Raw genomic sequence first — 15,017 nt, forward strand, 5'->3', positions numbered from 1 at the left:
TTGCCATTATAATAGATACTTTGAATAATACTGTGAGGCTTCTCTGTAAACATTGAAATTTCAGTTTGATGTAAACATTGTTTATGTACACACTACTCTCACAACCAGCATTAACATCCGAAAATGTAGTTGTTACTCTTGTCCCTGCTGCCAGGTTTCTTACAAAGTCTTATCCTTCAGAGCATGTTCTGCATGAGCAGTAGCACACAAGAGCTTTCTCCTGCTGAGAGCTGAATGATGGAAAGTACAATATTCAAACCAGGAGGAAATAAAGTAGGAATGATCCTCTCTAGGTCTGTCCACCAGAATCTGTTTGTCTTTCCCTGTAGAATAAGTGGGCAGTGACATAATTCCGATTACACAAAGAAATCAGGATCGAGGCGAGGAGACAACAAAGTGCACAGGAGTGTACAGTACTGACCTGTCTAGGCATAAAAAATCCCTGGGGATGGGTGGGTGTGTTTAGGCTACAACACTACCGACTATATAATAATATTGTCTTCCTCATGAGTTACAGCTCATCTCAGGTGCTTCTCTGTCTTTCTCCTTCTCCTTCTGTGTAAACATATTTATTTTGATGCAGCTACTGCAAGATGTGACCGCTGACAGTAGAACAATGTGGTTGTTTAGTCGTTCTTCTGTGGACACCAGGCTGAGTGATAGTGCAGCTGCCCTGCTGTGGAGCCTTGCATTTAGACATGTCATTAGGTCTCCAACTCACACATCTGTCTCTGGGTAATTGGTGAGAGCTTTGTTTCCATAGTAACAGTCTTACGCTCTGATTTGTACAACTAGGTTTCTGTGGAGGTAAGAGAGTGATATGATGATGATGATAGTGTGTTGACGGCTGCCACCATTACTATTGACAAAACTACTACTATTAAGTGACTGGCCTGCGGGTTGGGAGCCTGCTGCTTTCTTTCTTGCTTTTTTGCCATCTTTCCATTTCCAAATAATTCCAACATTAACAAAATTCTTAAAGCAATTTCATGATTTTTGAGTATTTCAACACAAATTGCTCTACGTTGCCTTTGAAGCGCCCATATTCTGCTCATGCTCTTTAGCTAGGTAAGATCCCATCAGCTAGATAACTCTTTCTCCAGCTTTGGTCAGTCCAAGGCAGGATTAGCTGGGAGACTTCTTCTAGACAAGGGCCACTTGTGAGAACAGAACAGGGACAGGAAGTAGTTCTTTTGGAGATTAAGGTCAACTCTAGTGTGTAGTAGCAGTGTTTTGCCATTGAGAACGAGCTAGCATGCTAGCGCTAGCATGTGCTACGGTTAGCCACCTCGTCTCGGCTAATGACGTAGAAAGCCGTGCAGATGTTGAACAGCTCACCCAAAGACTGAAGACAGAGGACATTCAGAAAACCGGATCTCACTCAAAACAGCATGAATAGTTTTTTTTCTCCAAGTTTGTATAAAATAACACCCCAAATCCCAGAAAAAGTGATTTCTTTCTTATTATGGGCACTTTAAAGGCCCACTCTGATTTCTTTTTTTAAAAGGAGATTTCTGATGTTCCATCTTCATACAATTAGGGCTGGGTATTGTACACAAATATTTGATAACATGACTCAAAATACCCCTCAAAATTGTATTGAAAATTTTGAGTGCATGATCAACGATCAGTGATGCTTCGGTTGCCTTTAAAGTCCGAGGCTCAGAGAGCAGCAGAGGCATGTCAGTGGCACCGGGTCTCGGTACCCAACCCTGCTAACAAAGTTGCGCTTCATCAAATGAACACATAATAACCACAGGTCAGGTAGTATTATTCCTCCCTAGGCGTACTGGTCTGGTCATATAATTAAGCTCTCATGTATTGTCTGCTGTGTTATGTGTACGAGATGGTGACTTAGAGACGACAGCAGGCATGAATGTGTGTGGACATTTTACACTGAATGTGAGAAACCTGACAATTAATTCATACTAAAACTTTTATTTTCCATTTTTTAATGACTCTTGGGCCAGACCAGCCTTGTAACTGTTGTCCTGATATGCAGCTATATATCAAAACCAGAGCAAGGTACCCACCTTGATGATCTCATCGATGAAGCACACGTGAGTTACAGGGTCTCTCTTCTTCATCAGGACCTTCTGCAAATGTTGCACCTGGAAAATATGCGGAAATGTTATTTTTATCTCATCAGTCCTGCTGACTGATGTGCTTAAAAACGTGTCTCAGGGAGTGGGTACCTGTCTGCATGCAGCACATATCTGGTCCATCAGTTTCTCCAGGTTGGTCCACAGAGCAGCACGGAAAGCTGCTGTGTTGCCAGGTGTCGGCAGCACTGCTCTGCCTGGTGCACCTGAGGGTACAAATTCACTATGTGCAAGCTTTTTGTTTGTTTGTTGATGTGTGGTATGTTTCATCCCATTTCCCAACTTAACAGCTGACACAAAAAACATGATTCTTTGTACAATTGCAGGAGCCAATTAGAGGAACCTTTCTGTCATGCTATTTTATATTGCTAATTTCATAGCAGAAGTCTGGTATCATTCTAAATTTTTCTCATCGTCATTAAATCCAAGGAAAATACCAAAACCAACAATGTGTTTATCCATCTCTCAATTCTTCCCAACTTTCCCACCCTCCGTGGTTCACCGCTCCAAACCCACTGTTTCCTACTGGTGATCACAGCCATTTAAAAACTGGGTCTACCAAAATTATGAATTCTTCAGCTCCCCTCGGGCAAGTGGGCATGGAGCAGACCCAGCAGTACTTTTCCAAAATCATTTTAAGTTCTGCCTTATTTCTGTAAAAATAATTAGCAAGTGTTAAGGGAATGATGTCTGAAATAATTCCAGTTCTCTGTATTGTTATGATTGTTGGGGATTTAAACTTTCATGTTGACAACACCTCAAGTCATGCTACAACCAAGTTTTAAAATGTTAACAAGTCCTAAAATGTTTCTGTGGATACAGACTAGACCTATAATTCAGACTTTGTTTGAATCTAGACAGTCTCTGAATTAAGGTTTTTTCATGTTTCTTATTGTATAGCTGACAGATGTGCAGATTGTTTAAAATTATTTGTGCAGCCACATGTTGATATTTAGGTTGTGTTTGCTAGCAGTGCTGTTCAGTGCTTTCTGAACATATTGAACACACTTTTAAAAATACCGTGGTAATACCATAAACCGTGATAATTTTGGTAACCATAACCGTGAGGTTAAATTTTCATACCGTTACATCCCTACACAGCTAGTGACAATTTGGCTATTTTTGGCAATTTTTTCTAATGAAAATGTCCAGAGGTGCCCAAATTCTTTCACATGAAGGGCCTAAATGTATCTGAATTGAAGGCCACGGGTAAAAAATAGATGTTGAAGAATACCGTAATTCTTGTAATTCTTCTTAGATAAACAGAGGCACTGTATGTAATTATTGGGAAGTTTAACAGCACTGTGCTTTACATTGCCGTACAACACAGATCAAGTTATTTTAACCGGCACAAAATGTGTTTTGGAGTCACTACGTTTAGGATTTTATAGCGCTTTCAAAATAAGAGGAGAATAAGCATGAGAATGTCAAATGCCATGGCAGGCCAAAACAAAGGGAGCATAGGCCAAACTTGGCCTGCGGGCCCTAAATTGGGTGGCGTTGCTTTAATCAGAAATACCTATCTACACTGAACGTGGTTGCTCCTTTCAAAACGTACTTACATCCACTGTCAAAATAACCCTGTGGAGGTATAAGGAAATTTGAAGCCTCAGAAGAACCTGCAGAAAGGCTGAACATCCAGTAAATTCTTGGTGCATTGTTTGATGCTCAAAAAACCACTTACGTCATACAATTATCAGATAAAAGAAGCCAAGGACCAGCATAACCCGAGAATCCTCTCTAATACTATCAATCGGCTTGTAAACTCTCCTCTTGCAACTGTGGACGTTTACTCTCCAGCTGACTGTGACAAAATACTTAATTTCTTCATAGTAGCATTTCCTATTTCATCCTTATAGACAGACTAAAACAGTGGGAGTGTATCACTGGAACTGTCCTGGACCTCAGACTTAACATGGAATACCACAAGGATCAATCTTGGGACCAGTTCTGTTTACCATGTACATGTTACCCTTGGGAAAAATTATCCGTCATCACATGGGTGGCAGTAGCTCAGTCCATAGGGGAGTTGGGTTGGGAACCGGAGGGTCACTGGTTCAAATCCCCGTATGGACCCAAAAAGTTGGGAGTGTGGATTGGTGGCTGGAGAGATGCCACTTCACCTCCTGGGCACTGCCAGGTGCCCTTGAGCAAGGCACCGTACCCCCCCGACCGCTCAGGGCGCTGGTTCAGCTGGCAGCCCACTCACTCTGACATCTCTCCATGTATAGTGCATGTATAGGTCCTGAGCATGTGTGTGTATTTCAGGCCTGTGTGTGAGTACTAACAAAAAGTGTGTACACAGAGTGCAGTACAGTAATTTCCCCATTGGGGACTAATAAACAAATTATTTATTTATTTTATTTTATTTATTATCTCATTCCGTAGCTACGCAGATGATACACAGCTGTACCTGTCATTTAAACCTTCTGATCCTAGGAAATTTGCCTCAGTACATAGCTGCCTACATTACATAAAAAGCAGGACGTCTCAAAACCTCCTAAAATGTAATTCTGACAAGAGAGAAGCTCTTTCCATTTGCCCAGAACACATCTCAAAACAAATACAGCCACTCCCTTGCCCCTTCATTCCCAACGTAAAGTCAGCTACAAAAACTCTGGTTTTATCTTGGATAATAACTTTAGGCTTGAAGCAACATGTTAAGAAAGTAGTCCCGTCACGTTTTTATCAACTAATAATAATGCCGTCTCTTATATCCTCTCACTCAGTTTTTGTTATCAATGGAGCTCTAGAGCACAAGAAGAAGATATATCTGGCTGTGACAATACTTGTTAGTAGATATATCCACTGGTTTGGTTCTTTTTATTATTTTCTGAATTGTGAAAAAATATAGAATCACCAAACTTTTTATTTACAAAAAAAGATTTTTTATGTGTGGAAATTTAAAATTTTATTAGAGATATATTCCTCAAAAATAGACCTGAAAATGCCAGAAGAAACGCTAGCCTAATCAGTGCTGGTTATCTGAAAGTTTTGTGCGCATTAATTAGAACAATGATGTGGTCGCTACATCAGAGCCATAAAAATAGCACACGCCTTACAGCCCGATTTGACTATTCTCTGTGGTCATGGTATAATAATCTATTTCGGATCAAGCCCGCTCGTAAACTGGGTCAAATTTTAGAATGTCATTTTTGCCTTATAGAAATGAGTGCAATGTATCCAGTGTGTGTGTCTCTCTGTGTGTACTATGTAGGCAAAAGTTCTGTAAGAACCATCCTCCTTGGGTCTTACCTCTGGGGTTGGTGGGCTGTGTCAGGCCCTTGATGTCCAAAGCACTAGTGATGTTGTCCTGTATGGTGGTCTTATAACCCCCCACTACAGAACTAATGGTCTCTTGTAGACTGCCCAAGTTATAGAAGACCTGGAGGGCTGTGCCAACCTGGGTCGGATTCTGACCGAAGAATGGAAAGAGGATGACAGAAGGAAGGAGAGAAATTAAGTTGGTAGGCATCCGTGGTGCTGTTTTTAACTGCATAAAATCAACTTAATGAGTCGGGTAGTTTCACACACACTCACATTCAGTTTTCCAGTACGTACAGAGGTGACAGCAGCAGCTAAAAATACATCTTACATTGGTCTAATGAGAGAGAGCTGTGAAAATGTAGCAAGAAAAATTCAAGACAAGAAAAATAACTGAGAAGAGGTGAGGAGGAAACAAAAAGGAGAGGAAACAAGAGAGGAGAGAAGAGGAGGAAATGAGAGAAGAGGATATGTAAAATACAAATTACACTTTGCGCAGACTGTTTATATTTGTCAACACTACCGGTATATGCTTTAAAGCATACCTTTCTTTTGAGTTGAATATCTTAAAAAAAAGAATTAAAAAAACCATTTGAATATATCACATGCTTTAGGAAATTGTGATAGACTTTTTGATTTTGTGAAATACCTTTTGATATTTTAAAGGTAAAACAAGTAACGGGTTAATCGACAAAATAATATGCTGTTAATTGATAATGAAAATATTTCTATATTTCTATTTCACAAAACAGATCCGTGGGTGGTGTAGGAATTACACATCAGTGGATTATGACAAAAAAAATGTTGGCAGAAGGATGCATCTCTCTGGTTAACTCTCACAGCACAGGTAAAGACTAATGTGGTTTCAGGGGAAAGCTACATTCTCAAACTATGAAAGTAAAAACTGAAAAAGTTTGGTTCAGAGTTACGTATCACTACGAGGTGCCTTGACTGGATCTGCCAACTTCTCCCTGCGACTCCCAACGTCTCCAGTCTCATAGCAACTCCCAATGGCTCCCGACAACTCCCAACGACTCTCTACGACTTCCAATTACTCCTAACTATTCCCTACAACTCCCAACATATCCCAACAACTCCAAACAACTCCCCACGGCTCCCCACGACTCTCTACGACTCCACACGACTCTCTACAACTCCCATGTGACTCAAGACCATCTGGTGACACAACCCACCAGTGGGTAAATACCTGGAACTCCCTACTCATCAGTCAGAACAGAAGAAGCCTTTTGGATGAGAGGCGGAATGCCTTCAAGAATTTTATAGCAAGTCAAGTTGTAGACTACCATAATTGACTGGTAAAGGCACAAATTGTAATTTCTACAGTTCTGGTTGTGTACAGATTAAACAAAACAGACACAACGTGTTAGTCACAGAGATTCGTAGGTGGCGGTGCTGTAGGTGTGTTTAAAAAAAATTTGGGACAGAGCCAGGCTCTCCAACCAAGCTACGCTAACCACTTTCTGACTTAGTTCATGCACATGAGATTGATATCCGTCTTCTCACCTCACTTTTCTCAGCACATTTCCTGAATATCTCAATATTCCCAATTTTTGAGTATTTCAATTTTTTTATTAAAAACTTTTCCTGGTAGGAATCGGCCTCCATTTCAAGCAGGTAAATGTACTTTTTGCACTGTTTTTTTGGACTGCTAATGTTATAGGCCAGTTTTGAAAACTATGGGCTAAATGAAGGAATAATATTTAGGTCATTTAGACAACATTTAATTTTGTCATTCAATGTTCGATATATTTACACAAAAAATTATGCAAGTTAAATTCCAGTGTTCAAACAACACTGTGGTTTAAGGGGAAGGCCTATTTTTTTGGAGGTGGGAGGATACTGTACACACAAACACACCCCTGTACACATGAATGCAGTTGGCTACGTGCTACTATTAATACATTTCAATTTATACAGATAATATTTAGGCCTGGGACAACAAAATATCTTAATGATTCACCCTTGCAATGTTTTTGAAGCATGTGAAATTTATTGGGTCTTAAGGAGCAGTAGTGTTTATTAATGGACATACTGTAACCTACACTGTACATTTACTACCACAAGACTACTTTACTGTTAATTTCTACTTAGCCCAGATCGCCAACAGCTTTCTGCTCTAAGCCAATCCACATCATTCTCTCTGTCGCTCTCTCTCGCTCGCAAACTACACACGGAGCTATTCCTTCAGACGAACTGATACGTGAGCTTGTGAAGTTAATACAGTATGGAGTGGCTGGGTGGGTGTGTGCAATCAGTGGCTGATGGTAAGAAATCAATGAACTTCGACGGTCAATCTAAACAAATAAGGCTGTACAGCCAATAGCGTTGATCTATATTTAGCAGTTTTGAGCAACTTTCAAATGTGTAGCTCTATCCAATTATATGCTAACCTTACTAAACCTCTCTATCTGTTGTGTGAGTTGTAGCCTATAATAGATTAGATCAATACTCCTGACCTGGAGAATGCACTACTATTATAACTCTTATTGTTTTTTGGGGGTTTCTGAGTTAACCAAGTTAAATGCAAGACTTTTTAGACCCTTTGAATTTAATTCCCTGTTTCACTGTATACTGCTGTATGAAAGTATAATTGAAAATCTGTTGGTGACAATGGGGCCTTGAATTATTAATATATCAGGTTTTTTCAGTTCATCCCAAATAATTGGACCCAGATAAGCGGCACAAAATGGATGGAAAAATGATTAACATGAGTCAATTTAAGCTTTCGGTAAAACATACACTCATGCTCAATATGAGATAATGAGCTTCTTGGCTGCTGTAGCTAGCAGTAGTGACAGGTCTGATGGTGCTGCCCACTTTACATAGTTGCTCATTTAAAAAGGGACTTTGGAGAGGCATCGTCTTAACGCTGCCTAGAATTGCTGTTTGGTGCAACTTTTAGGCACTGGGCACAATTTATATTATATCATATTTCTAAAAAGATGTTGGAAAAGATTTTTTACGTGGGTCATGTGAGCTGAACAGAACAGATGGGCTACAGGGTCTTTGCTGACAAGATTACTGCGCTGAGGTGAGGCTCCCACACAGCCCAGGCAGAATGTCCAACTGCTTACATAATAAAAAAATAAAAAAAGCAAATCCCTGAGATATATACAATATGTACACACATATATACATACATATATATATATATATACACAAACACACACACACAGTAGATAAATAGATATGTATGTGTGTGTGTGTGTGTGTGTGTGTGTGTGTGTGTGTGTGTGTGTGTGTGTGTGTGTGTGTGTTACACTAATATACGTGTGTCTGTGTCTCTAGACCCCCATATGGCCACACACATAACACAGAGAGAGAAGTTGTTAGCTGAGGCTGATACAGCAGTAGTCAGGCTTAAAATACTTCTACTGAGGGCGGAATACACAGGAGTGAGAGAACTGTGTGTGTGTGTGTGTGTGTGTGTGTGTGTGTGTGTGTGTGTGTGTGTGTGTGTGTGTGTGTGTGTGTGTGTGTGTGTGTGGTGTGTGGTTTTCTGTCCAATTTTTGGAAAAAAAACTGCTCATTGTCTCTGGAAGTAGGAGTGGAAAAAAAAGTATACCTGCTTTGCCCTGGGGCCACTTTTGTGGGTCCAGAATGACAGGACAGACCTGCAAATGACAGCAGGCCAAGGGCCGATTAACACCCAAAAAAGAATTACTATTTATTATATATTATTTAAAAGGCCCCTAACTTATTTTTCTTTGAAATTCAAATTACATTTGAGGACATGCATGGCTGAGGCTGGACCTTTGAGCCTCCCCTTGCATGTTTTTACATTTTTTTTTATACACAAGCTATAATTTGATGCTGGTTTATGCACTCTGGCATCAGGCCTGATTTAGAAAATGGTTGGCAAGTCACCCAGCAAGTTGAGTATAACTGCTGTAGAGTCCACACACACACACACCACACACACCCACACCACACACACACACCACACACACACACACACACACACACACACACAATTAGATATGTATGCGTTTGTTCCCAGAGGATAAGCTGTGCTCCGGCCCAGATGTGCCCTGGCGTCTGTGCTGGGGGAATTGACTTAGCTCATTGTTCAGAGGACAATGAGATGGACATAATCAATAATCAAAGTGATCCATACATAAAAATATGATTCTCCAGCTTGTACTTATTTAGTGATGTAAATGTAAAATGGACTGTATTTATATGGCGCTTTTCATACACTGTGGCCGAGCCTGTTGTACAAGGTGCCATCTGCTCATCTAATAACCATTCACACACATTCACACTAGAGGGTGAACATTTTTCAGGTCAAAACTGAACTTCCTGCGTTGTTGCTACGCCACCTGGGGAAACTAAGTGGTGTGATATATGACTGTTTAATCACTTAATACTAGTTGTCAGATGAGTTGAGTCCATTCATGACGTGGATGGAATAAGACACGGGAAAAAGGTGCACAAACAACGACAATACAGGATACTATTTTAAAAATCAGGAATCAAACCACAAACCTTCTGACTGGTAAGCAACCACTCTACCACCTGAGCCACAGCCACCCAGAGATTAAGCTTCGGTGAATTCACTTAACACTTCCCGCACAGATGTTGTATATAAAAAAAAAAAAAATGGCTAAAAAGGCTTTGATATAAAAGCTCTGCATCAGTTTTTTCCTCATACGTGATTTAATACGTAGGATGACACTATAAACCATTGTGATTAGTACGAACAAACGAATCGCGGATACACATTTTTCAGGTCATTTATCATTCTTTAATTTTCTTTTTTTACCTTGTAACTTGCCAAATTAGAACATCTGTCTCAAACGATGCTAAATAGTCCAAATGTTATTTCAGCTGACATTCCATACTTCAGAAACAAATAAACCCTCAAGCTCTCCAGCTGATCCATTGCTGCAGTCGCGAAGATCATAATGTATTAGCTTCTGCATTGGCTTCCTAAAATCCGGTTGAATTTAAAATCCTTTGCTGACCTACAAGCCAAATGGCAAACAATCCTTACTTGAAGAGCTCATTTTACTTATGTCCCACTGAACATTAAGTACCCAGAATTCAGAGTTACTTGTGGTTCTAGAGTCTCTAAAAGCAGAATGGGAGCCAGAGCCTTCAGCTCTCAGGCTATGGTCCTGTGGAACCAGCTCCCAGTCTGGGTTTGGGGGGCAGACACCGTCTCCACATTTAAGAGTAAACTTAAATTCTCCTCTATGATGAGGCTTATAGTTAGGGAGTGAGGAGTTGCAGCGTCCACCTAAACAGGCAGGGGAGGGTGTATATCTACAGACACAGCACCCCTTCTCTTCTCTGCTTCTCTTCATAGTCATCAGATTAATCTACCAACCCTTTGTAGTAGGGCTGCACAATTAATCAAATTTTTATCGCAATATTACATTTTTATTGATTTCCCACTTTTCAGATTTTTTGCATAGCGCATCTACCGCTCCGTAAACCCGTCTTATCATGAGCCAGTCAGAGTAGTTCCCTGCACCCGGTGCAACTTAGTTTCTAGATGTAGACAGTCCCAGAGGACAGAGTAACGGGACGAAAACTCAACAGATAGCAGTCGGTTATACGTCGATCTCAAGGTTTACCAGTTTACCAGTAAACGCACCATTTTGTCCTGTGTGTGTCATTTTTCAGACAACAGCAGTGATCAGTGCTAGTCGGTGCTAGTAGCGTCTGTTAGCTGTTAGCTGTTAGCTCCTCTGGGACGCACCGGTGCGAATGTCCTCGCATCCGCTGCAATGTTGTTATATGGATATAGTTTAATTTTGCGTTACATGACCCATTTCGTCTGTAAAGCCTGTGTGGGACCTCTTCTTTACTCTCTCTCCACTTACTCCGCGCCCGACCACACAGCGGCCCGGTCCACACTTCTGATATTTGTCTACAGTTTTAATTTTTTATTAACACAGCTGGATATTGTTAAGTATGAGGGGCAAACCTGTATTTGTACCAGTGTTTCCGCGGGTTAACTGCTATCGCGGCCGCCACGGCGAAGAACACAGAAGAAGTTATTGAATGCAACTTCAGTTGGTAGAGTAACAGCATGTGAGACGGAGCTGCTGGACCTGGGCCAGAGAGGACCCATGGCCAGAATATCACAGTTTATAAAATGCAGGGGCAGTGACGATACAGACGTTTCATACACAAATGTGTATCCGCCATTGACCCGTGCTGGACCACCCTTTAAAATGAGTCAGCCGTCCCCTCTGTGAGTACGGTTACACATTCCCTCTTGCAGTTATAAATAGCAATAAAATTTGTTTTGGTTAAATCAACAAATAATCGTGAGGATAATTGCAATCAAAATTTTGATCAAAATAATCGCCATAATCGTGCAGCCCTACTTTGTAGGCTGGCTCAGGTCTGACTTGCACCAGCTCTTAGTTATCCTGTTTTAGGCTGCCGGGGGACTTCCTTCATTTGACACACTGAGCTCTCTTTCCATTTGTGTCTAGCCGTCCCAGAAACGCTTGTTACTAACCTAGTTCTGGGGAGCTCATTCCCCGGAGCCCTTATGTTTTCTGTCGCCAAGCAGTTTTCCTTGGATTAGGGTGGCACCTAAATCGTGGTTGCAGCTGCTGCCGTGGTCCTGCTCCGTGCCCTGCAGTGCCATGAACTACTACAACCACTATTTCTAGTTATAGTTCCATTATCTTTATTGTGACTATTATTGCCACTGTTCATTAATTGTGAAATACAAGCTCTGATAGTGTCAACCTTGTTGTTAAATCATAGTTGCTTGGCACCCTGCTTCATTCATATTTCATTTGTACTGTTGAGCATAGCCAAAATGTCTATTTTGAAAAAAAGTTTGTTTTGTTAGTAACAATTTAATAGTTAAATATTGAGTAATTTCAAATAAAAACTATTGCAGAATTTGTATTTCTTCTGCTCATTTAACTTTTTATGTTTAAACATACAGAATTTTGTGCATTTTCCTTGATAATGAAGCAAATAGACTCATGATACTATTATCAGTGTTGCAATAACAGTGTTGTAAACCACAATCGTAATATGACATTTTCTCCAAATCGTTCAGCCTTACTTCGATCACACAAATGTGGTTATGTAATCGCACAGTAACATTGTGATTGCGGTTAGATCAACCATGCAGCCCTAGGAACGAGGATTCTGCTTTAAGAGCGCAAACATAAACATGAAGATGAATCAAATCCAAGCACCTAAAAATAACACTTGAAAAACAGCAACATCTCCTTCAGGATAGGCTGTTGAATGTTTTCATTATGTTTTCTCCATTTCCTGCAGTAAGTAGAAATGAAAGCTGATCAACAGCATGATGAGAAGTGTGATTAGAACATGAGATATGAAGGTTGTGACATGTGCTCTTAGTCATAGAGAGACAAACCTGATCAACATTTTATCATCCCTCCATGTCGGCAATGAACTAAGCTGAACATGGCTGCACCACCACTACAACCCTCTCCTTGGCAATATGCCATCATGGACACTGAACAGACTGTCACATACACACGGAAGAACAATCTTTAATAGGACACTGTCCCCCTGAGAAGAAGGCTTTCTGGGGCAGATGAAGGTCAGCAGAGCTCACATGTGCTCCCTCTTTTACAGGACGACACATATACAAAGTGGAAATAAAAGATCACAACAGCAAATAATAAAACTAAATGCTTTTTAGAAATGATTTCTGCTTACTAATCCAAGCACAGTGTGGTGTAATATGTAGGGGTGTTTTGATTTCTATGACTCATTTACTCCTTTTAAAAAGAGTAAATATGCAATATTAAGGCCCAGGGAACAGAAATATATGGCTTGACTATATGGGTTGAATGACAGGGCTGCTTGTCACATGGCTCGTGCATTTACATGGAGGCCTTCACTCTTATTATTATTCAACAGTCCTCAAAGTAAGCCAAAAATGTAGAAGTGGTGTATGTCTGCTATAATTATAAATAAATATAAAAATATTTAATTTGTTCCTGAAAATGAATACTAACAAACCAACAATTGTAACTACAAAAAGTAAATAGTTCTGTTTTTGTTTTTGTTGTGTGAGTGTGTATGTTACCTGGATCTCATGCCCTGCTCCAGCAGTCTCTTGCCTGGTTTCTCCACCTCCAGCCTGGCTCTGCTGATCAGCAGCAAGTCATTCTCAATCACCTCAATGCCGCTCAGATCCACACCTTGTGACAGGTATTCATACAACACACACACACACACACACACACACACACACACACACACACCACACACACACACACACCACACCACACACACACAACACACACCACACACACACACACACACACACACACACAACACACACACACACTCTTTAATCCTATTTTTGGGATATAATTGGATTAGTTTACTGAGACTGAGACTGTGACTGAGAGTTAAGTCTTATTTATTGATTCTTTAGGACATTTCCCGAAGAAGCAGCTACCGAAGCGTTATGTACCGTGGTTCCCGAACACTTTCTACAGGGCTCCTCTTTTACAGATACAAATATTCACACGTTACACAAGATTAGGACGGACAACCGAAAACATAACGTCTCCGGCCAGAGCTGTTGTCGGGGCATAGGCATTAAAACATTTCTAGAGCTGCCAAGATAACTATTAATTTAATTGTCAACTATTTTGATAACCAATTAATCAGTTTGAGCCTTTTTTTATGAAAGAAAAAAGTTAAAGATAAAGTTAAAAATATGTCTTTGTCATGACAACTTGGCTTTAATGAAGACAACAATTTCTGCGTTTTGATAACTTGACATTAACCAAGACCGTACAACCTGTCGATGTCTTTGTACTGACAACTTGACGTTAACCTAGACAACGTTACCTGTAATAAATATGTCATGATAGGCCCAATTATCAAATCGCGCACTGCAATCACGGTCGTCAACTGGTCGTAATGGTTCCACTTTATTTGAGGTTTTGGATATTATTCATGACACCATCTTATTAGCACTTACTGATGAAATCAAACTTCATGACAGGTTCAAATTGTTTCACTTTACAAGAAAAAATATTCATTAAAAAATTATAATGCTCTCATGACCAACTACTTAATGACAGTTTAGTGTGATAACACATAAAGCTAAATAGTTTATTAAAGTTAGATATTGGGCCCTTCTCCGGGGAACCACCACCTTATATCGTGGTTGGAGAGGTTGAACCTGAGGGCTGTGTTGTCTGAGCTGTTGTGCTCCTGGTAGGGTCTCCCATGGCAAGTGGTCTCAGGTGAGGGGCCAGACAAGAATTGTTTCAAAACCCCATGAAAACCGAGGTAGAGAGGAGTGACCCTGCCCGGAGAGGCCCGGGCCCCCGTCTGGAGCCAGGCCCAGACGCGGGCTCGTCAGCGAGCGCCTGGTGGCCGGTTTGCCACGAGCCCGGTCGGGCACAGCCCGAAGAAGCTACGTGGCACCCCTATCTCCATCCCATGGGCCCGCCACCTGTGGGAAGAACCGCTGGGGTCGGGTGCGCTGCCATATGGGTGGCGGCGAAGGTCAGGGGGTCTGGCTCTGGGGACGTGGAACGTCACCTCTCTGTGGGGGAAGGAGCCGGAACTTGTGCGGGAGGTGGAGCGCTACCAGTTAGATCTGGTGGGGCTTACCTCTACGCACAGTCTCGGTTCTAGAACCGTACTCCT

General features: G+C 41.0%; 1 protein-coding gene across 1 annotated transcript in view; it reads right to left on the minus strand.

The window, feature by feature from the left end:
- The window catches only part of cog5 (component of oligomeric golgi complex 5), an 82,469-nt gene that overhangs the window by 30,791 nt on the left and 36,661 nt on the right, over window positions 1-15,017 (minus strand). The window contains exons 7-10 of the mRNA XM_032505432.1: window positions 13,436-13,563; window positions 5,358-5,522; window positions 2,196-2,308; window positions 2,034-2,111 (exon numbers count right to left, since the gene is read on the minus strand). Coding sequence (XP_032361323.1) covers window positions 2,034-2,111; window positions 2,196-2,308; window positions 5,358-5,522; window positions 13,436-13,563 — 484 coding nt within the window. The remainder of the gene's footprint in view (window positions 1-2,033; window positions 2,112-2,195; window positions 2,309-5,357; window positions 5,523-13,435; window positions 13,564-15,017) is intronic.

Source organism: Etheostoma spectabile, chromosome 23, assembly GCF_008692095.1.
Source record: "Etheostoma spectabile isolate EspeVRDwgs_2016 chromosome 23, UIUC_Espe_1.0, whole genome shotgun sequence".
Classification (NCBI taxonomy): Eukaryota; Metazoa; Chordata; class Actinopteri; order Perciformes; family Percidae; genus Etheostoma; species Etheostoma spectabile.